The 23,602-nt window shown below is 35.9% G+C and overlaps 2 protein-coding genes and 1 pseudogene across 2 annotated transcripts; all 3 read left to right on the top strand.

Moving 5' to 3' along the window:
- Positions 1 to 8,166: 8,166 nt before the first annotated feature.
- LOC120172606 (hydroxyproline O-galactosyltransferase GALT3-like) lies at positions 8,167 to 9,163 on the top strand. Its single transcript, XM_039180026.1, has one exon. It carries the CDS (start codon positions 8,167 to 8,169, stop codon positions 9,127 to 9,129), a length of 963 nt encoding a protein of 320 aa, XP_039035957.1. The 3' UTR covers positions 9,130 to 9,163.
- A 1,403-nt stretch (positions 9,164 to 10,566) lies between these two features.
- LOC120172607 (mitochondrial outer membrane protein porin 4-like) lies at positions 10,567 to 17,134 on the top strand. The gene is made up of 2 exons (XM_039180027.1): positions 10,567 to 11,002; positions 16,625 to 17,134. The coding sequence occupies exons 1-2, from the start codon at positions 10,746 to 10,748 to the stop codon at positions 16,920 to 16,922; spliced, it is 555 nt and encodes a 184-aa protein (XP_039035958.1). The 5' UTR covers positions 10,567 to 10,745; the 3' UTR covers positions 16,923 to 17,134.
- On the top strand, positions 13,029 to 15,154 carry LOC120172604 (annotated as a pseudogene).
- Positions 17,135 to 23,602: the final 6,468 nt, after the last annotated feature.

Here is a 23,602-nt window from a genome sequence, read left to right as displayed (position 1 = left end):
TACAATTTTAGAAAATCTTGTGTATATTAAAAGTAAAATTCAACATTATCCATTAATAAAATAGGTTTTAGACTCGAATATAAAAATAGAGTACAACCCACATGCCCCCTAATCACACGTATTGTACTCCGCAAGCAATGCGAATGGACCTCCTTTACTGATGTCGATAGTTGCACTGGTTCGATTCTTTTAACCTGAAATATTGAGTAAAGAGAGGGGTTTAGGAAGCTTAGTAATATAGAACTACCAAGTGATGCTGAAGTACATGCAAATAATAAGCTAGCATAAATTTTCTTTATTTATTCAGATTTTTATAGTTTTTAGGATGAGCTGAGGTTCCACTAATATTTCTTTGAGTAAAAGACATGAAGATTTCAGTTCAGAGGAAATATTCAGATGATCAAGTTTAAGAGATCAGAATAAGATGTCTAGTTTGTTCCAACAAAATAGAGTAACGTATATAGATCCTTTAAAAATATTAGTGGTGTAAAACATATTTTAAAATCAAAATAATACCCTCCAACCGAACACCTTTATGCAGTTTCCCCAGAACTGTATCCATAAGGACTTACCCTAAGCACACAAAAAATGAGCCACCCTAAGGGATTACCTTGGGACATATGGGCCTACCCAAGGGTCTCCTTAGATCCATAAGGAATTACCAGCTTGATCAGAGCTGAACCTTCATACTCCAGAATCCTACCCATATAGTATCAAGTAGAAATCATATTTTAACAGTAAATAGTAATATCAGGATAGTGATCCAGTAAAATCTCGTAAGAGTGACAATGAAATAAACCACATAACTGCCCTCCGCTCGTACACCATATGTAGTCCTATGATTTACCCAAGGAAGTTCCTTGAGGCCTTAAAGCCTACTCAAGGTCTCCTTAGGTCCATAAGGAATTACCAGCTTGACCAGAGCTAAACCTCCATACTACAACCTACCCAGATAATTCCCAGTAATAAATTCATACAGTAAACAATAGATTCTATGATCTATAAATATTGAATGATTATATTTTTCAGTGAAAACATGTAACCAGAGAACACATACCATGAAGCCATAGTTCATAAGGCAGTAAATAAGTAAATTAGTAAATCATAAATTCAATGAAACACATTTCAAAATAGATAAATAGTCATGTAGTACATAAGGAACACACTAGAGGATCCAGTTGTTTTCTGGAGGTACTTAGCAATTATCAAGTGGGGGAAACGCGAAACTTCTGCAAACTGATTAAATTTTAGAAACAAGATCCCTATAAAAAAAGGGTTTAGTAATTGGCATATTCATTAGTCATTCGGGAAGTGATTTATCAAGATCATATAGTATTCAAATAATTTTCGGAGGTAATTGATTGTTATTAGGATGGGAAAACGTATAACATCTGTAGATTGAAAGGAATTCAGCTTCGAGGTCTCTAGAAAAAGGGTTCGTTCATTTGTAGATCTAATCAACATTCATAAATTGATGTTTCAAAAATCATTTAAGATTAGAGTGTATTAAAAAGGTACTCGGGAACCTTTACATCAGAATTTTTGAAGATCTAGATATAACATGAGTGTTTTCATTATTCAAGTAATTAGGGGTATTTCGAACATTTTAATTTTTGATAGCTATTTAGTAACTTAATCCAATAAGGGTAAAGCAATAGTTTGCTTTATTATGAATTTATATCGCATTATCATGAGTTTGAGTCAAATCGTACTAATCGATCTCCACACTGTAAAACTTGTCAATAATATGGACTTATATACTTCACGAATAAGCATTTCTTAATATTGATTACACTGGTTGAACTCGTCACTTTCAAAATCATCACTGAACAATACTAGAGGAGACGATCAGGAATTTGATGGTATTATTTTTTTGTGATGTATCAGTATCTAAAATACCAGTATACTTGAGTTATGCTCCATAGCCTTTAGGGATGATACAACATAAGTTTATTGGTGTTTCTAGAATTTATCCAAAGACATTCACTTATTCTAAGTTGTTAGGATATTTAGGTAACTTCAACACTCGAGGCTACTTCAATCATCTTGAAGTTCTAGGCATTTCAATCCTTTTGAAGTTCAGGGGTATTTTAGTTAATTGAATATTGGAGGTTATTTTAATTATTTCATATTTTGATGTCATTTTGATAATTCCTTTCAATCCAAACATATGCACTTTTCCGATAATTTGTCAAGTATGTCCTTTCTGGGTTATTTTTCACCTTTAGGGGAAATCTTGGCCTTTTTGCAATACAAGGGCATTTTGGTCAAATTATAATTCAAGGGTATTCCATTTATTTTCTTCCGTCCAGTCTTTCTATTTAATTCAATTTTTTTCGAATACTTCAAACATGAATAGTACTTATAATATTTTAGTCTTTACGTACTGCTGATAAATCAATATTTATAGGTGTTGTACCTTCTCAAATGTTAGGATCCGATTATCTGTGACTATTCGAGCAGATCAGGAATTTAACAGGTGAATCAATAGTTTGTCTGATTAATTAAGAATTCATAGGGTACTTTCACTATTAGGGTCTGTCCAGACCATTTTTACCTCATATGGGTAATCTAATAATTTCTTAATCTTATTTCCATCATTTAAGCTTTGAAGAAATTAATCAGGGTTTTGGATCATGAGGTCAATTTATTTACTAACTAAAATCTAAACTTAGAATTGTTTCCGATCGATATACCAATTTTTTTGTGAGCCGTCTGATTCTTATATAGTGTTCTGCCTTTATTCCATATTCAGTTTGAGTCTAATGATAATTAAATACACCTAATTAATCAATTATTTACATTCTTGCATTTACCAATTATCAATGAGTTCCTAAAAGCATACAAAAGGTAGTAGAGAATTATCTCGATTCACGAGCCACATTGATTAACCAATTAAATTCTATTAGATTGCCCTCAAATTTGAATCCAACGTCCAATAATATCTCAGATACATATCAACATAAATTATATTAGAAAAGTGGCTTAATTGCGAAAAATGGATCGAATCAGAAGGTAAAATGCTGAAAAATAGCTTATCAGGTTGGAATTTAGCAAAATGGACTTCAGATTTGAACTGAGGAAGTCGAAAAAAAAATAAAAAATGACTTTTCAAAAAAATTAACTTTTTTGGTCAAAGTCAATGGGTCGGTCAAAGTCAATTGGTCTGGTCAAAGTCAATTGGTCTGGTTAAAGTCAACGAGTCAGGTCAAAGTCAATGGGTTGAGTCAACTTGGTTCGGGTCAAATAGACCAAGTTTAGACCAGATTGGCTGGACCAGTTCTAGAATGCTCCAGACCGCTTGGAGAGCCCTATGCGCACTTTCGACGCGAGGTGACGCATGCGGCAGTTACAAGGGCCAATTTGACCGATCGATTACTCTACAAGTTGCATCAAAACATATTATTTCCAAATTACCCCAAAATCTAACCAAAATCATGACAAAAATGGATAAAAAGATTGGTCGGAACCCTTACCAACGATGATCAGAGAAAACACGATGGTGGGAAGCACCTTGGGTTGGGTTTTGTGCGAAACAGGCAAGGGAACATGATTATGATGGCGGTGAGGTGAGACGGTCGCCGGATTGTTTGAAAAACGTGGTTATCCGAGGAGGAGTGTGTTTCAATGGAGCTTTAAACGCTCCTCAACAACGGTTGGTGGGGTATTACGATAAGTGACCGGTTGGGTTTGCTTGGCGGTGGCCCGACGCTTCGGATGGTATCAGTGGGCAAACGATGAGGGCGAGTCGGTGAAAAATTTTGACCGGGGGAAAGGTTTTGGAAATGGTTTCATGAAATAGGGGGTTTCTGTTTTTTTTATTTATTTTTGGTGTCAAATATGTTATGGGAAAATTATAGAACTAGTCCCTAAACTTCATAAACTTTCAAAATTAGCCCAAAAAGTTTTAAAAACTTACCCTTTAGTCCTTAAAATCAAATAATTTATTCAATAATTTATTCAATAAATTTATATTAAAAATTGGGGTTGTGACATATTGCGCATGTATAATGCCCATGTTTCGTTGATCCAATGTCGACCGGATAATGAATGGAATATTCGTAAGCGGGGGGTGACATATAGAGAGTCGCATCAGTAGATGCTGATATTTCTGCAGTCCAGTATATTTTTGACCATATTTGTATGTGGCTTCAAGTTGTACCCAGCGTTGATTGAGGCTCTACTCAAACGTTGGAGGCCCCTATCGTACACATTACATTTCACGAGTGATGAAGCGATGATTACTTTGGAATATGTCGCTTACCAACTCGGTGTTCTTGTGAGTGGAGCTCCCATGGTGAGCTAGAACATTTACAACCCTGCGACATTGGTCTACGAAGTTTTGGGAAAATGGCCACCATCCGACGTCATAGAGGACTATCAGGTACATATAATTTGGTTGTAATATGAATTCCATGTGACAACTGAGTTTACGGAGGCAGATGTTATTTTTGCATCCCAAGCATTTCTTCTCCAAGTGATCAGAGGGGTATTATTACTGGATAAATCTGATAATTTGGCGCACACTCAGTATCTGTAATATTTACGAGACTTTTCTGTGTGCCGTTATACCAGTTGGGGCTCGTTGATTCTAGTCTTTCCATACCGGGAGCTTTACAAGGCTACAATTGTCCAGTGGGTCAAAAAGCCGATGTAGAAGGTTGTCTGATATTGCTACAGTCGTGGGCTTGGTATCGATTCCCCTTTTTTAATGCCAATTACATCAGCTCCGGTTGAGCTTTTGCTGGCTGCAAGGTAATTGTTTAACTTCATTTATTTAACTTTTTTTTAATTTCATAAATTTAATTATTTTTTATTTGTTTATAATATTTTCTATTTTTAAATATTTTAGATGACATCATAAAATATCAGAGACGAAGTTAGCGGGTGCCACTACACAAGACATACGGATGAGGATCGACATCGCTGATATGACATACGGTATGACATACGATATTTTTATTATATTTTTTGATTTTTTTTAACTTTATATATACTAACTTTGATATTTAATATTTATAGTTCTCTTGGCTTTTGTATGTTGACGAGGAATCAACCGTATGTTGTCGTTATTGCATTATGCGATTGTTGAGTGGCACGCCACTGATAAAGGGATGTGCCAGTTTTCGTCGCACCAGCCAATTCCTACGCAAATGGTTAATATGGATGCGCTCCATACAATCAATATGCATGGAAAACATAATGAAATTTGGTCGGTTATGCACGCTTACTACATCGACCTATGAAATCAACATGAACTATCGCTCCCCCCGCGTCACGACATTACACCGCTTGACCTATATTTCTACTATTCTTCCTATCTCCGAAATTACGAAGCAAATGGGAAACCATATCTCACGACACCGGAAGAGAGGGGAGAATGGAAACATCATTAGGGCACATATGCCAAGGCCAAGTCTAAGTTCAAGAAGAAATCATCATCGTCGTCGTCTTCCGCTTCAACATATGCAACTGAAGAGTACTATTATGCATCTCAAACTAGTTTCAGATTATTTCCTCCATTTCATACTTCAGCTGAGACTTGACCGAATTGGGTTGGAGGTTCATGGGATGCATCGCAATACACTCAAGCACCTTCGACAAAACATGCAATTACGGGTGAGTGGGATCATATCCTATATGGTCAATAAAGTAGCAGCCGAGTCGAATCAGTTATGACAATGATGGCGTCAAATACCATTAGCCCATCACCATTTTTCGATGGTGGATCGCAGAGTGTGTTAAGTACACCTCCTCGGCATGATGATGATGACGTCAACGACGATGACGACGATTAAGGCCTATGACCCCAACGTACTCAACGAGCCTCGCGCATTATGAATCGATCACTCCTCAACATCGTCAAGAACTTAGAAAATATAAATAAATTTTCTTTTTTGTTTTTCTGTAAATGATTTATTTACTTTGTATTTTTTAAAATATAAATAAATTCAATTTTCTTTTAATTTATTTAAAAAAAAATTATCCGGCCGAATTCTCACCTTGAGGTGATGAGCTCCAAGTGACTGTTGTTGTCCGTTGAACAATGGCTACAAAATGGCTAGATTTTTTTTGAATTTGAAGGAACTCGAGGCTCAGTCATATTAATGATAATAAAATAATGGCCCATGTAAGACCCATTACTCGGGGACCATTTAAAAATAATATCCGAGGAAACTTGTCACCTCAAGGTGGTGAGTTCCATGTACACTATAGCAATTATCGTATTTTCCAAAATAAAAGCTGGGGAAGCCCAATACCCTAAATAATTGACCTTCTTGGGGTATTGGGACAAAAAAAAAAACCTTGATTTGATATGTAAAATGGTTTCGTCGGTTTCGACAATTTTAAAGTTAAATCATGAAATCAAACCGATAAAACCGACACAAAAATACTGAATTGAATCATCGATTTCGGTCAACATTATATATATTCACTTTTTTAATTTAAATTATTAACATTCTTGACTTTTAAAAATTATTTAATAGTTTTAAAAAAATAGAAATAGTAGACATTATAATTGAGATTTTCAATATTTAAAATTCAAATATAAAAAAGTCGCTCTAAATTTTGTACTGCGATGTTCTGATTTGTTTTAAAAAATTAAATGGATGAGATTTGAAGAAGGAAAAGTGATAAATTTTACCCTTTTTTCGAGTTCAATAGAGTTGAATCGCGTTTTTTTTAATTTTAAGTTGAATTTGACAATTTTAAATTTATGAGTTTTTAAGTCGAGTTGATTTCAATTTTAAACTTTTTAAGTTCTAGTTGAGCTCAATAACATTAAAACTTAACATGTTCTATTTACACCCTATACGAAGGTGAAGAATGTTATTTAATACTCTTATCTCATTGGAAGTGCTTTTGAATCTAAAGATTTGTTTTATTGGGAGAATCTGTATTTGCTGTGTAATTATTGTAGATCTTACATTACACTTAACGTAGAATAAAGAAAGAAGTTATTATCAAAATGAGGCATTGATCTTGGATCACTATAAATCAATTCCCCCAATGGGACATTGAATGGTATTGAGCAGCATGTTCCCAGGGTCAATGCCACTTCCTTTAGATTCAAGCATGCATAGGCTGAGTCGGTGGGTATAACCCAAAGCAAGGTTCGAGGTATCCCACGTTCTTGCAATTGCGAACCCACCTAATCACCAAAAGGTGACTATATTCAACCAGCCTTGGCTAAGCCGACGTTAGGCCTAAATCCACTTCACTCACATTTTATGCTCAATTTAACTCATGCATTTATTCAACCTCCCTAACAACTATTGAAATTCTTTTGTTCATCCAACCACTCAAAATCTCGAATCCTTTAATTAGTCAAAACTTTTTTATACGACTCTTTAACACATTTCAATATTTATTGACATATGATCATATTTATTTGCTCGGTTAATCTACCAATAGCAGGAGTATCAACGGGTTGGGTCATGTCGAATTTTTGATCCACCTAAACTCGACCTGAAAATAGAAGACATCTACTTGCATTTGACTCGAGTTTAGAAGAGTCCCCAACTGACCTGATATTTTAGGTTAAAACACGTGCTCAACCTGAACCCACTTTTTTCAAAATAAAAAACCAACCCGTCTAGATTGAATTAGATCAAAACCCGTCGGGTCCAAATAAAATGATCATCCTTAAATGATAGTCATCATAACCCTATATTTAACACACCCACCTATATTTAACACACCCAAGATTAGTAAATAAACCATCGTGTAAATATGAGAAGAGAATCTTGAATTCATTCTCTCCAAGACTTGTATTATTTATCTTTAGCTCACCACTTTCTATAGAATTATCCATTGTCATTATTAGCTCAAGTAAAAAAAAAAATGAATTGTGTTTAACAATTGTAACTCAAATTTTACTATCAAGTACATTTACATTGATCCCCGTCTATGCTTTACGTTCCCAAATCACGCCAAGGGTACAATATTCATGCCTTTTATGCCGTGCTCCTCAAATGATTCAACCTTTTTGCCTCCATCACGTTGTTTTGAACCTTGGAGGGTGGAAAGTCAAATTGTTAGGCCAAATAGCACGCAACCCACAACCAAGTCCATGCGTTAAAGTATCAAAGGAAACGCATTGAACTCTGCGCCCACCCTTTCATAAAGTACTCTCTCCACTACCCCTCTAATATCAAAACTACAATGAAGCCTTCATCAAGATCATCACAAAGCAAACGTTTCATCTTCTCATCTCTCACCTTCATCTTGTTCCTCTGTGTATTAGCTTCCATCAACGAGATCCGGTTCGACACCTTCTTGACGTTCGGAAGGTGCGCCTTTTCCAGCGTCCCTCCCGATCCGTCCCACAATTCATCTTCGATCGCATCGAACGGGGCGTCCGACGACGACGACGACATTCGGATCCTGATAGGGATCCTGACACTTCCCGATCAATACCATCGCCGCCATTTCCTTCGACTCATATACGGTACGCAGTCCCCGGTGGGGGCACGGGTAGATGTGAAGTTCGTTTTTTGTAACCTCACCAAGGAAGACCAGATGGTGTTAGTTGCGCTCGAGATAATGCGCTATGATGACATTATAATACTAAACTGTAAAGAGAACATGAACAAGGGTAAAACGTACACTTTCTTTTCGAGCTTACCGGAGATGTTCAACTCGTCGGACAGGCCATATCCTCCGTACCATTACGTGATGAAAGGCGATGACGATACATACTTGAGGTTGGAGAACTTGGTGGAGTCGTTAAGGCCGTTGCCGAGACAGGACTTGTATTACGGCTATGTGATCCCATGCCCCAGCACGGACCCATTTGTTCATTACATGTCCGGAATGGGATATTTGGTGTCATGGGACATAGCCGAGTGGGTTCGAGAATCAGACATCCCTAAAAACCATTTGGAAGGGCCGGAGGACAAGGTGTTTGGAGAGTGGCTCCGAGACGGGCATCGGGCTAAGAACAGGTTCAATGCTAAGTGGTCGATGTACAATTATCCAGAGCCACCGACGAGGTGCACGCACGAGCTCTGGCCGGACACCATCGCTGTGCATTTGTTGAAGAAACAAGAGATGTGGGTTCATACCTTGAAGTATTTCAATGTTACCAGCAACTTGAAACCATCCAAGTTATATCACATACCCTAATTATATACTTTGCTCTCATATTTTTCTTCCTTTTTTATTATTCTTTTGATTTGTCCACATATAAATTTTGATTCTCTTCATTCACTCTTCCGGTTTAAATAAAGAAAAAATTGAGCTTTGCTTGCATTAATGTCGTTTACCTTTAGATTAAAGGGTTCGGTCATCAAATGAAAATAAAGATATACAATTATACGTTGTAAATTAAACCTAAATAATGTTCGAATTGTGAGGATGGTGGTCTGCATAAAGGGTAAACTATTTATGTAGTCCCCCAGTTATTCTTACAGTTCCGTTTTGGTTACCAAATTATTTTCTTTTCAAAATCATACCTAAACTTACGTTTTTGTTCTCTTTTGGTCACACTATGCTAAAAAATTGATTTTGATAGTAATGTATCACCATAATGTAATGCCACATCATCATTAAATTCTTTTTAAAATATCACATCGATAGTTCTGTTAAATTTTTAACAATAGGGGACCAAAACAGAACAAAAATGTATGTTTAGACATAATTTAAAAAAAATAATTTTATGATCAAAACGAGACCCCGAGAATAATAGTAGTTTGCATAATATAAAGAGTTATATATTTAATCACTCAATTATTTATGTGATTCTATTTTGGTTACTAAACTATTTTTTTTCAAAATCATATTTAAACTTACATTTTTGTTACGTTCTAGTTATCCTATGTTAAAAATTAATAGTAATACTGACGTATCAATATAATGTAATACCACATCATCATTGAAAGTTTTTAAACTTGCCATGCCTGTAATTCTGTTAAATTTTTAAAAGTGACCAAATCAGAATAAAAACATAAGTTCAAGTATGATTTAAAAAATATGATTTTATGATCAAAGCAGGGGTGACAGGCCCATCACATGTTAACCTGGGAAGGCCGATCGAATCAATTGTGCATCACGCTTGTTAACAACTGACCTAAAAACCTGGCCTTCGAGAGTGTGCACGCTTTCGACCGTGGGCTTTTCAATTAAACAAACTAATAGCTTCCTCTGAAGCGGTGTTGGTGGCTGCCGCTGCACGGTTTCATCGTTCATCATCCCTTCTCTTCTCAATCTCTGTTGTAAGTTTTTTCTTTCTTTCTGATTATTGAACTTATTGTTTTAATAATTTTAGTATTGAACTAAATCTAGTTGATGCTAATCGGCATCTTATTTTCTCGCCTTGTAATTTTCGTATCTTTTATTCATATAAGCCGTGTCTCGTCATTTTTCTCATAGTAACCTACATATTCCCCGTATTATTATTAATTTGCTAGCCATGCATTTTTCATGTTGTGCGGGTTGTGTTTATGCCGAGTGTCTATCATTCCTATTCCCTTCCTTACTACATATTTACAGAAGGATATAGTAGATATGGTTGCTGTTTTATTATGGCTCCTTTTCATGCGTGGTACTCTCGTTTTATCTGCAAAATTGTTAATTTGGGAATGCAAATCACTTTGGTGGAAAATTACACTCCAATTTTCTTGTTGACTCAAAAGAAAGATCATTGGCAGTCACTTCTGTAGAAAATTATATTACGAACACTCCAACCAATTGGTTAATGGCAGTAAACTAGCAATTTCTTCAAGTGTTGATAATATAATTTTATGTTTGAGAAACTGAATCTTTTACTTTCTATATGCTTAATATCTCAGTTGGACGTCCAATATCTTCATCCTCATGCTGCCATTGATTCTAGCATTGGCCTGAATCCATCTCCCCTGTTGGAATTTTCAGCAACAATCAGCAGCTACGAACTTTATTTGGGTGGTGAAGATGGATTTGATACAGCTTCTGCTTCTTTTACCAAGTACACTGCTGGGATCAACTTGAACAGGCCAGATTTTTCTGCTGCCCTTTTGCTGTAAGTATTTCAAGATCATCTACCTTTCAAGATATTTATTCGTTTTAGGTGTACATCTAGCGTTTATTTTTTATCCAAACACCTTCAGCTTCAGTTGGTTGACAAGTGCTGCATCATGAGCTTATAACATCTTGTTAACATTTTACAGAATCTAAAGTTGGATAAGATTGATCCTAAATGTTCTTTGCATGTAATATGATCCTAACCACTAACAAAAAGTTTTTGGGTAAGCCTTAAATACTTTAAATTTTGGTAATCTACCGATAGTCATTGGGCTCTTCAAAAATTATTCTTGATCTCTAAACTTCGATTTCTACCAACAGGCTCTGCAAACTTAGCGTGTCATGAAACCCAGTATTTTCACTGATCTTTCAGTAAATACCGACAGTTAATTTGTTTGTCTCATAACTCTTTTATGCAAAATTTTGTTTCGTCTGATTCTGAAAGGGCCTCACCCTCTCTTTCAGTTTCTGCCCACTTTGTTCAAATTAAATGAGATTTAGTCTGTTAACTCGTACACATCCAGTAATCATTGGAAACTTTTTCAAATAATCACAAGCAATTGAGCAAAATGTCTACTTCACATGCATATTTTTAGCGAAGTTTATGTGACCTGTATAGATTTGGTGGTGTTAGAGAGAGAGAGAGAGAGAGTTGACCAAGAATTATGGGGAGCGCAGTTAGTTAAGGAGCTGCTGGACTAAGGGACACTGATTAGTATGATGTCATGAGTAGTAGAGATATAGAAACAGTCAGAGAAGGCGGGGGAGAATTGGGGGAATTGAAAATAGGGTTAGGGATTTCAATTGAGAAAATTAGGGTAATTGGGAATACAAAATTAGAAGAGCTTACTCACTTACCTGATGGACCAAATCATGGGAAGGAATCATGCCAGCAGCACCTACAGGAAAAACAATTCTGTTAGACAGCTGTACTGCCAGCTGGTAAAGTGGTTAGAATTGGTACAATGTTAACAAATAAAACGTGTACTGAACCAAGAGGAAATTATCTGAAAATTGAATGAATTGTTCTCTTCTTCAACCTCTATTTCTTCTCTTAATCTTTATTTCTATTTCTTCGATTCTCTTCTTCTCCGATTCTCTTGGGTCATAACAAATTGGTAATCAGAGCCACAACTCCTGGCAAAGCAATGGCTGAATCCTCTGCTCTTTCTGCAATTCAAAACCAGATTGACGACTTAGCAAAGTTGGTGAAGCAAGATCAGCAGTACCTGGAGACAAGGATTGCAAAGAATAAGGGTTATTTCGAACAGATCCTAGGAGTATTGACAGGAAAAATGGTGGAGTAGGACCAAAACAGCCCTGAAACGGAGTCATTACCTGTGGCAATCGAAGGCACAAATGATGGGTGTCAAGTGTTTGATAAAATGCCATCCATCACTAATACCCAACACTTGGAAATTGGTTCCAACCATGAGTGGTCTGAAGAACAAAAGCTAGAATAGATAATATCTGAACCAAGTGGAAAACGACTGTTGTTTGGTTTTGATCTTCCTATAACAGAAGAAAATGGTGCTGTTTTGGATACAATCAGTATCATGGCAGAGTTTCCGGCAAACAACTTTGGAGTATACGCCATTTCAATTGCAACTGCCTTTTCTGATGTTCTTGAGTTCCTGCAGCGTGAATGCCATGGGAAACCATTAAGAGTTGTTCCACGGTTTGAGAAGTCAGGTTTGCCTACATCAGTTCGAATTGCTACTTTTACGCCTTTCATAGTTGATTTTTCTGTGGGTAATTCAGATTTCAATGAACATGTTGAAACTTTTGATCCTTTTGTGTTTCGGCTTTTGTTGATGGGAAGGAGTATAATTTATTTAGCTAAGAACTGGAGTGTGAATCAAAGGTTGCACTTTATGCTTTCTACTCTATTGAAGTTGGGTATATGGAGCAATCTCAGTGTTTATGATATGGACAACATCGACCTACCTTTTTGTAGTCCACAACAGATCAGCTACTATGTTCTTGTATTAATCTATAGCAACTAGACTCCTGTTCCTCGAGCTATGAAAGATTACAAAGCTACATCAGAGGTTAATGGCTATCAAAGTCTTCATACAACGAGAGCTGATGCATCCACAGCTTGGAAGGAATTCACAACTCCGGAGAGAAGAAAATATTATTATAACAAGGTTACAAAGCAGTCTAAGTGGACAATACCTGAGGAATTGAAGTTAGCACGTGAGCAAGCTCAGGCAGTAGCTAGCCAAGGAACTCCATCAGGCTCAGGAGTGCCTCAAGCTCCAGTTGCTGCTGTTGGCTCTGCAGCTGAGATGCCTTCTACAACTATTTCTTTGAGCTCCAACACTTTGCAGGATTTAAGCCTGGTTTTAGTTATGCCTGTTGTTAGTTCTGCACCCAATTCATCATCTGGACCAACGGTTATTCCTGTTTCACAATCTGCTACTACAGATGCACCTCGGGCAGTGTCTGTGTCACCTTTACCTGCCGTTCCCTTGGGAGGTTCCACTGTTTCTGTTCCTTCTGTCAGCGCTAACACAGCAGTCACAAGAAGCTTGGAACCTATAGCAACTCAAGAAACAGATGGAGCTTCTGCTCAAGACATTGAGGAAGCGAGAAAGGGGATGGCAGTTGCTGGAAAGGTTAATGTAACTCCAGTAGAAGAGAAAGTTCTGGATGATGAGCCTTTAGTATATGCAAATAAGTTGGAGGCAAAAAATGCTTTCAAATCTCTCCTTGAATCTGCAAGTGTGCAATCTGATTGGATGTGGGAGCAGGCAATGAGAGAAATAATTAACGACAAAATGTATGGTACTCTGAAGACACTTGGTGAGCGGAAGCAAGCCTTTAATGAGTATTTGGGTCAAAGAAAAAAGTTAGAAGCCGAGGAAAGGCGAATGAGACAGAAGAAGGCTCGAGAGGAGTTTACAAAAATGCTGGAAGAGTCCAAGGAACTAACATCATCCATGAGATGGAGTAAAGCTCAAAGTTTGTTTGAAAATGATGAGCGGTTTAAGGTTGTTAAACGCGCCAGAGATCGGGAAGATTTTTTTGAAAGCTGTATAGTGGATCTTGAGAGGAAGGAAAGGGAACATGCTGCAGAGGAAAAAAGGCGTTATATAGCAGAATATAGAAAATTTCTGGAATCCTGTGATTTTATTAAGGCAAACAGCCAGTGGAGGAAAGCTCAAGATCATTTGGAGGATGATGAAAGATGCTCACGTCTTGAAAAAATTGATCGGCTGCTCATATTCCAGGACTGTATTCATGACTTAGAGAAGGAAGAAGAGAAAAAAAAAGAAGTTGCAAAAGGAACAATTAAGTCGTGCCGAGCGCAAAAACCATGATGCATTTCGTAAGCTAATGGAAGATCATGTTGCTGATGGTACTCTTACAACTAGAACTTATTGGCGAGATTATTGTTTGAAGGTGAAAGATTTGCCTCAATATTTTGCTGTTGCATCTAACACATCTGGTTCAACACCAAAAGATTTGTTCGAGGATGTTGCTGAAGAATTAAAAAAACAGTATCATGAAGACAAAACCCGTATAAAAGATGCAATGAAGTGGGGGAAGATTACCATGGGTTGTTCATGGACATTCGAAGACTTCAAGGCTGCTATTTCAGAAGAAGTGGGTTCCTCACTGATATCAGATATTAAATTAAAGCCTGTGTATGATGAGTTTCTTGAGAGAGCCAAGGAGAAAGAGGCTAAAAAAAGTCAACTTCTAGCTGATGACTTCACTACACTATTGCATACCTATAAGGAGATAACAACATCTTCTAATTGGGAGGATTCCAAGCCACTTTTTGAAGAAAACCAAGAATACGTATCAATTGCAGAAGAGAGCTGTAGGAGAGAGATCTTTGAGGAATACATTGCACACTTACAGGAGAAAGCTAAAGGAGCGAAAACGAGAGGAGGAGAAGGCTAAAAAGGAGAAAGATAGAGAAGATAAAGAGAAAAGGAATGAGAAGGAGAGAGAACGTGAAAGGGAAAAAGGTAAGGATCAAACTAAAAAGGATGAGACAGACAGAGATCTAAAGGTCGGGGACAGAATTTACCTGAAGTTCCAGTCTTACCATCAAACCTCACTTGCTCTTCGAAAAGGATTAAAGCTGGCAGCAAGGTTCTATGGTCCCTACACGGTTTACAATGCATGGGGGTAGTAGCGTATAAATTATTACCCGAGTCCTGGAGGGTGCAACCAGTAACTCATAGCAGTTTGTTAAAAAAAAAAATTGGAGATCAAAGCGTTACCTCATTGGATCCTTCTCAGTTTGGATAGGAAGGAAAGTTGAAGGTCCACCCGACTATGGTGCTCGACAAACATATGGAGAAGAAGCACAATCATGTGCAATGGACGAACTTAAGGCTGGAAAACGTCACTATGGTAAAGTATATTGTGCCTAAAGCACAATTCCTAGTTTTTGATCCTTGGGGACAAGGATCCTTTCATGGAGGGGGTATTTTCATGAGTAGTAGAGATATAGAAACAGTCAGAGAAGGCGGGGGAGAATTGGGGGAATTGAAAGTAGGGTTAGGGATTTCAATTGAGAAAATTAGGGTAATTGGGAATACAAAATTAGAAGGGCTTACTCACTTACCTGATGGACCAAATCATGGGAAGGAATCATGCCAGCAGCACCTGCAGGAAAAATAATTCTGTTAGACAGCTGTACTGCCAGCTGGTAAAGTGGTTAGAATTGGTACAATGTTAACAAATAAAACGTGTACTGAACCAAGAGGAAATTATCTGAAAATTGAATGAATTGTTCTCTTCTTCAACCTCTATTTCTTCTCTAAATTTCTTCTTTTAATCTTTATTTCTATTTCTTCGATTCTCTTCTCCGATTCTCTTGGGTCATAACATATGAAAGAAAGGGTGATCCTATTTCCAATATGTTTTGGCTTCTTAAAATCAAATGTCAATTATCACATGAGTTTGCATGTAGGATCCACTTGTAACTGGGACTGATATGCATTGATTGATATCTAAGAAAAAAAAAAAGGAAAGGAAAGAATAGCATACTACTTATTGGTATTGAGTTGAATATATCAGCTGTGTTTTTCTTTGTGATGCCAGAGTGACGTTGTTCCTTGCATATTGAGAATTTCAGTGACCTAGTGTAATGCCTTTGAAGTTGATCTTAATTGTTATTGTTCTATTTTCTGCTTCATATAGAAATAGCAGTAGAGAATGTGCTATATCAGTATTGATATTTGGTGTATTGCATGGAATTTTGAGAAGGGTGTAAAGATATAACAACCATTATTATTATCTATAGATTTAACAATCTTTATTATGGTAAACCATAGTTTGATTCATTTGATATATTTCAAGCTGGTATGTAAGGTGACGATTTAGAAGAGGCAAAACCAAGAATGTTAAGCAGTTTGGGGAGACTTTAAGATGCACGAGAACCTTTGGGATAAATTAAATAACTAGTACGCCCCAGAAAATTTTAGAACTCCATTTCCTTGGACTATGATGAAACATTTTATGCTCATCCTGTTAGTTGACTTAATATGGCTTATTTGATTAGTTGTCAACATTTTATGCTTCGTGTTGTTTTATGTTCTTTCCCTGTCAATAAGGCCTTGCCTTAAATTTTTGAATGCATGTTTTCCCATTTTAGGACTGATAAAGGACAGGCATTGAAGGCATCATATATCCATTCTGTCAATCCCTTCACTTCTGTTGCTGCTGAAATGGCTCATAGATTTTCTACCTATGAAAACACTTTCACAATTGGAAGTTTTCATGCTGACCCTTTTACGGTGGTAAAAACGCGGTTCTCTGACAATGGGAAGGTTGCAATGCCCTGCCAACGGGAATGGAGGCCGAAGTCACAATTAACGTTTTCGGCAGAATATGATTCGAAGGCCATGAAGGCATCCCCTAAGATGGGGCTTGCCCTTACTCTCAAGCCTTGATTGTAAAGATCTCATTCCGTAATTTTAAATTTTGATATGTTTTTTTCCTCGAACCCTTGTGGGAGTTGTCATTCACTCAGATTATTTTGTAGCTGAGGATTATAAAAGCAAAATGTTCAGATAAAGAGCTGATGAATGTTTTCACCACAACATTGGTGTGGGGGAATTGAACCCAAATTTTATAATGATAACAGCACAGCAGTTTTTCTTGCTGAATGCTAATAATGTTCAAGTTGCGTGATAGGTGGTGCTTCCTCCCCTAAAGTTGTATTGAGGATTCTGGAGTTTATTAACTTCATTTTCAAGACTGCCTTTGCCTCTTCCAATTTGAGGGGCCATTTTAACTTGGCTTAGAAGTTTCTTATCAAAGCACACTCTTTTCTGGTGCCGTAAACTAGTCTAGCTTCACTCGGCTAGAAAAGTTCAAAGCTGATTTTGACTTGACTCGTTATTTTATGGTTGTAAACGAGTTGAGTTTAACTTAAAAAGTTCAAAGTTGTGTTCGACTTGACTCCCTTTTCTAGGGCTGTAAACGAGTCGAGCTTGACTCAACTTGAAAAGTTCAAAGCTGAGTTCGACTAGACTCGAAAGTTCAAGCTTAAAACTATAAAATTTGACTTGGACTTAAAATTAAAAGTTGAAACTCGACTCTAGTTTGAAAAATTTAAGCTCGAGGAAAGAATGGGATCATAATGACTAATTGGACTCAACAGATGATACAATCTCCTCTCAACCAAATTCGATTTCTGGTGAATTGTTCTGGAATGATATTCTTTCTCGTCAATTGAGAGCCATTCTTTTACTTCACAGCTTTTGAGATGAACAAGTACTCAAGGACTTTCGTATTTAATAGAATTTGGAAGTAACAAGGAAAACCAAAAATATTTATATTGGCTTATACCATCAACAGTTGAAAGAAACAGTATTTAGCATAAAAATGCTTCTTCTTAGTTATCTTCATGGGAGAGAAGCTCAAACGCAGTATTGTTAAATGAGTGTAAATTTGCATAAAGAAAGGGTTTCAATGACAGTTTTGTAGAGAATTCTTTTGTCACGTTATTGGTTTTATTTTTTTGAACTTTGCTCTTTACGGTGGAATTTTTAGATACATTTGCCATACAAGCAATTCATATGGTTGAATTGAACATAAAAATTTAACCATTTTGATTTTTGAGAAAATTTGATCATTTTTAAAGGTAGCACCGATGAAGAGATTTCTATATTTTTTTCAATGCGCTAAATTAAACATAAATAATTATTAATTATAAACTTTATGGTTAATTTACACTCATTTCAGCAAAGTGTAAGATCCATAGTTTAAGGTACACTTAACGTTTTGTTTTTGTTAATCCTTGGTGTTTTGATTTGCGTTTCATGCTTTCTTTTTCTTTCTCCTTTTTAGATTTGTAAAATAACCCCAAGAAAAAAAAAAAGAAAATTGCAGAAGATTTTTAATTAAAAGTTAATAATAAACTAATTAGGGATATGAACAATCTCATTCTAATGGTTAATTTTCAGGGTTTCTTTCTTACAAGTTACAATATTCAAATGGTTTCGTTTGTTATTAAGGCAGTTGAAGTATTCAAAAACTCAAGCTTTGAACCACACAATCCCATTACATACCTCATTGCAGATTCTCAAAAGCTTTTCAAATGCAGGATGCCACTGTTATATTACTCTCTAAATTTAAACCCTCATGCTTTTAGTATCATAAATTTATGTTCACTTTTTTGTTGTATTTTTTTTCAGGGATTGCATTCAAGTTTAAGTTTGTGGAAACGGTCTAATTCCATAAGGGTCGAGAAGGAAGTACTGCATTTCGACGCCAGGACAAAATATGGAGCATGCCGGCTAGAATGGAGAGAAAGTAGTGGTAGAAGTTGAGTTGGTAAAGGAACTAATAAAAGATAGAAGAGCGAAGCAAGAGGAAAAAGAGGGACTCCAACGTCAAAAGGATGATTAAAGAAGTCGAGGAGCAGTAGATAAGTGAAGCCACAACTACTCCAGAAGTTGCAGTTGCAATCGAGAAGCAAATCTGCAAAGTGCCGATCAACAGGGACTCCAACGATTCTCTAGAGTGGCGTTTGATGTTACAAGTAAATGTTTAACAGTCTGGTTCAACTTTCTGTCACCCACGTTAATGACTTTTGTTGTGGACCATTTTGTTACAAATAGATAACATTAATGATCACTTTGTTATAAATAAATAACGTTGGTGACCAATTTGTAACTTTTGAAACTTTAGTGGGTAAAATGAAAACTTATCCAAACATTAGTGACTATTTTTGTAGTTTACACTTTAATATGGAAATTATATGTATAGTTCCCTTTGCCTTCGGCTTGGTCATCGGTTCAAAAATTAAGTGCTTTTGGTCCCTTACGTTATTGATTCACTATATTTTAGTCCCTCAGTTGTTAACTCCCGTTAACCCGTTAACAAAATTTTGACTTTGAAATTTAAAAAAAAAAACATGTGTCTTTCATTTTCACAGCATCCTCTACTCGGGATCTAAAGAATTCTCTTCGCACATCTTACTAAAATACGAATTAGAAATCCATGTTTTACCGCTCTCCTTTACACTCGTTTTCACCACCTCCAACTACGCAATCCTTAACAACTTCTTGACTTCTTGAACTGATAGTAAAGCCAACTTCAGAACCGTCGGTTTGCCACTAAGATCGAAATCAATCCATCCAAACAGATTTGATCCTTCGACATATCAATATCCTTGAACCTCATTCAAATCCTTTCCCATCGATAACGTTTACATTTCTGGTGAAATCGTAGCTCCTTTATGAAGATATCGCCTGAAAAAGTCATTTTCGTTACTGTTACATCTACAATCAATTGGATCTAGGTCCATGTCGATCGTAGTTGATAAGGGATGGTAGCAGAGTGATGAACGTTGCTCGTTGTTGAAGAATCAAACCTAGAGAGATATATACTTGATCAAAGAATGAGAGGGGAAAGACTTGAAGGGGAGGTGATAAATAGGGTTTATGGGATTTAGAGTTTACTGAAAATTGAATAAGGGAAATAAGAATAAGATAATAAAGACAAGAAAAAAAAAAGACAATGAATGTAATAAGATAGGAATAACTTAGTCAAATTAGGGTTTTCAAAAAATTTATTCCTAACACGTAATCAAGCAAACAAATACTCGTTAGAAAAAGAATAAACTATAGATTAAAGGTATGAAAAGAGAAACGAATCTAATGAAAAATTGAAATTGAAAATTTCCCAGTAGGTATGAGGTTAACGTAAACTTGGTTTATGGAAATTGTGGGCCATTTGATGATAATGGTGGTGATGGTGATGATGACAATCGATGGATAATTTTCCTTCAAACCCTCATAGTTGCAATTGACTAGGAAAACTCGATAATCAACTCTAAACAGACCTCCTAATCCCAATGAAAAGATAAACTAGAGTGTGAAGATTTCCCTCATGAAGAACTTGAAAAAAACTTAATAATGAAGAAGCTTCGAAGGCATAAGACAATCAACACTTGTAAAAATGAACTCTCATTGTATTATATACAAGAAAAGGTGTGTTTACAACTGTAGGAGGAGCCTCCTTTATATAGGGTGAGGTCTCTTTTCTACATGACTAATGAATAAAATAATAATGAAATAACAATAAAATAATATCCTAATCTATGTGATGTGGGCGAAATCAATGTAAGCCCTTGATGTAGTGCTTGATTTGATGGTGGAGATGAAAATTAGGATTTTGAATGCATAACTTGGTCCTTAACCATTAGATGTGAGGAACGGTCCAGATTGAGCTTCTAGAAGGGGGAAACATGGAATAAGGTGGTGGCTACTAGGGTTTTATCATGACAAGAAATTACTCTTTTACCCTTATCCTAATTTAAACTATAAATACTAACCCTTATAGAATTGAGTTTATGTAACTAAAATCCTAAATAGAAAGGAAAAGTTATCTCATGATTTATAGGATTATCAATGGGTAACTTTGCAAAATGCTTCATTTTTAAGGAACTTTAAATATATTTTTAGGAGTATCTTAAAAGTCTCACAATTTGGTCATGAAGAAGTTTCGACTTGTGTTGTGATGATCCAAGTAGATGTGGGAGGAAGGAATGGTGGATTTTATTCCTTGAGTTCTTCAATCTTCAAGTGAGAGTATAGGAAATTGTTGAAGAAGGCCTGAACTACAACTTGAAGCTTATTTTTAAGAATTTTGGCTCAACCTCGTGTGATCGGGCCAAGTGGAAGAGTTAGTATGTCTTCCTTTCACCTGTGGCGTGTGGTGCATGTATCATCTCCCCCTTAAAAGGATTCATCCACGAATCTAAAATATCAAAGGGAGACAATTCAAAAACATTAAAAGATGTACTCGCGTTATACTCACTTAAAAGATCAATGCGATAAGCATTATCATTTATTCTTTCAAGTATTTAGAATGGTTCATCACCATGTGGATCAAGTTTAGATTTCCTTTGTTTTGGAAATCTCTCCTTTCTCATGTGAATCCAAACCCAATCACTTGATTCAAAGATAACATGGCATCGACCTTTGTTGACTTTGTTCACAATTGCTTCGTATTGTTTTTATCATTTGATTAGCTTTGGCACGTATGTATTTGATCATCTCAACCTTCTTTTCTTCATCAATGCTTGTAATGTAATCTAAAGGAAAAAGTTTGAGGTTTAAAGTAGTTAGTGGATTAAAACCATAAACTATCTCAAATGGAGAGTAACTTGTAGTTGAATGAATATACATGTTGTAAGAAAATTCAACAAATGGTAAATATTCTTCCCAGTTACAAGTGTTCTTACCTACAACCATTATAAGTAAAGAACCTAGAATCCGACTTATTACCTCTATCTGTGATAAACATAAATGATTTTGATATAACATAATATATATTCATATATATTATTTTTAAAAATTAATTTTAAGTCCCTAAAAATTGTCTAAACTTTCCCCATATTTTAAAAACTTCATGTGCATGTAGCCTTTAATGTGCGAGTTTAATACTTCAAACTCCCTCCAAAAACCTTCAATGGATATAAATCAATGAGAGCGTATAAAAGGGATCTTCAAATAGCCAAAAAATATAAGAAAACTATCCCAACGATTAAAGAGCAAATATAACCAAATTTGTATTCAATTGTGTCCTTTTTTCATTGAACACTATTACATTCATTGTAATTTTTATTCTAGTGTTCTTGGGTGTGAGTGTGAGAGCTTTAATTTGCAAACAATCTATCTTTGTGAGGTTATTCAAAGTTTCCTCATTTGTATTTTTTTCTTATGAAGGGTTATGCACATAAGATTTGGAGGTATAAGTCTTAATGTTGTGTAAGGTTACACCTTGTCCCAAAAAGTTAGAACAAATTAGTGTATTTATTGAAATTCTTAGTTAGGAATCAAAGGTGGTGGATTTATACTTCATTAAGAAAGTTGAACTACTCTAAAAATCCTTGTGACATTTTCTTACTTCTTTCAAAAGCTTCCAAAAAATATTTATTGCCAATTCACCCCCTTTTGGGAATTTTTCTTCATCGATTGACTTAAAAATTGGTATAAGAGGTAGACTCGTTAAAAGATTTTACCACCTCTTGAGAAGATCCTAGAAAACTTAAGTCATCATTCTAGTCATCCATGACCTCTATACTAACTTTCAATATTGTTAGTGATTTCCAACCTATCAATAAGCCTACATACTTTAATGGATCCAACTTTGCCTACTGGAAGAATATGATCAAGCTCTTTATTCAAGAAAATGATTTGGGAGCATGGAGCATCATGATGAAAAATATTTATACTCTAACTAGAGAAATAGAGGAGTGAAGTGAAGAAGAGAAGAAATCGTTCCAACTCAATGCAAATTCTATTTTGTGTACTTGTCCCCAATGAATATAGGAGAGTATCATCTTGTTCAAATGCCAAAGAGATTTGGGATAAAATTGAAGTCACTCTTGAAGGAACTAATGAGGTAAGAGAAACAAGGCTAGTCTTCTCATTCACTATTATGAAAACTTCAAGATGAGACCAGATGAGGATATTAAATCCATGACTGATAGATTTTCAGTTATTGTCAATGGTCTCTAAGGCTTTGGTGAAATCATCCCAAATGAAAAATTAATGAGGAAGATGATATATAGTCTTCCCAAGTCATTGTAATCTAAGAAAACCACCATAGTTGAAGCAAAGAATCTGAAGACTCTCACTCTAGATGAGCTAATTGGTTCCTTGCTTACTCATGAGATGACGGCGAAGGAAGAAAAACAACAAAAGAAGAAAGATGGAAAAAAGAAGGAAACAAAAAAGAAGAAAAGATTGATGTTTCTCTCAAGTCTACAAAAGAAGAGAGTGACTCAAATAAAGATGATAAAGATAAAGAAATGACAATGTTTGCTAAAATATTCAAGAGATTCATAAGGTTCAACAAGGGAAGGAGATTCTAAAGAAATGAGGGCCTTATCGTGATAAGTTACATCATTATCGTATTGTCTTGGTCTTCCCAGAAGAATGTGAGATGCTTGAATCGAAAGGATATCACACTGCACATCGTCACAATACTTATCCATCTTCAAGTTAACGAGGCATTGCTTATGGACTTTTAGTTCTGCACTCTCATTGAGCCATTGTAAATATTATGGCTTTGGATGTCTTTGACAAGGTAGGTTAAATGTGTCCACCATGTA

The sequence above is a fragment of the Hibiscus syriacus genome, unplaced genomic scaffold (genome assembly GCF_006381635.1).
Source record: "Hibiscus syriacus cultivar Baekdansim isolate YM2019G1 unplaced genomic scaffold, ASM638163v2 tig00111873_pilon, whole genome shotgun sequence".
Taxonomy (NCBI): domain Eukaryota; kingdom Viridiplantae; phylum Streptophyta; class Magnoliopsida; order Malvales; family Malvaceae; genus Hibiscus; species Hibiscus syriacus.
This window is presented reverse-complemented; position numbering and strand designations above follow the sequence as displayed.

Excerpts from the sequence above, each read along its gene's own strand:
- LOC120172607 (XM_039180027.1), top strand. The coding sequence starts at position 10,746 with ATGTTTGAGAAACTGAATCTTTTACTTTCTATATGCTTAATATCTCAG. Across the intron at positions 11,003-16,624 it reads TTTTCTGCTGCCCTTTTGCT|GACTGATAAAGGACAGGCAT; the intron begins GTAAGTATTTCA and ends TTCCCATTTTAG.
- LOC120172606 (XM_039180026.1), top strand. The coding sequence starts at position 8,167 with ATGAAGCCTTCATCAAGATCATCACAAAGCAAACGTTTCATCTTCTCA.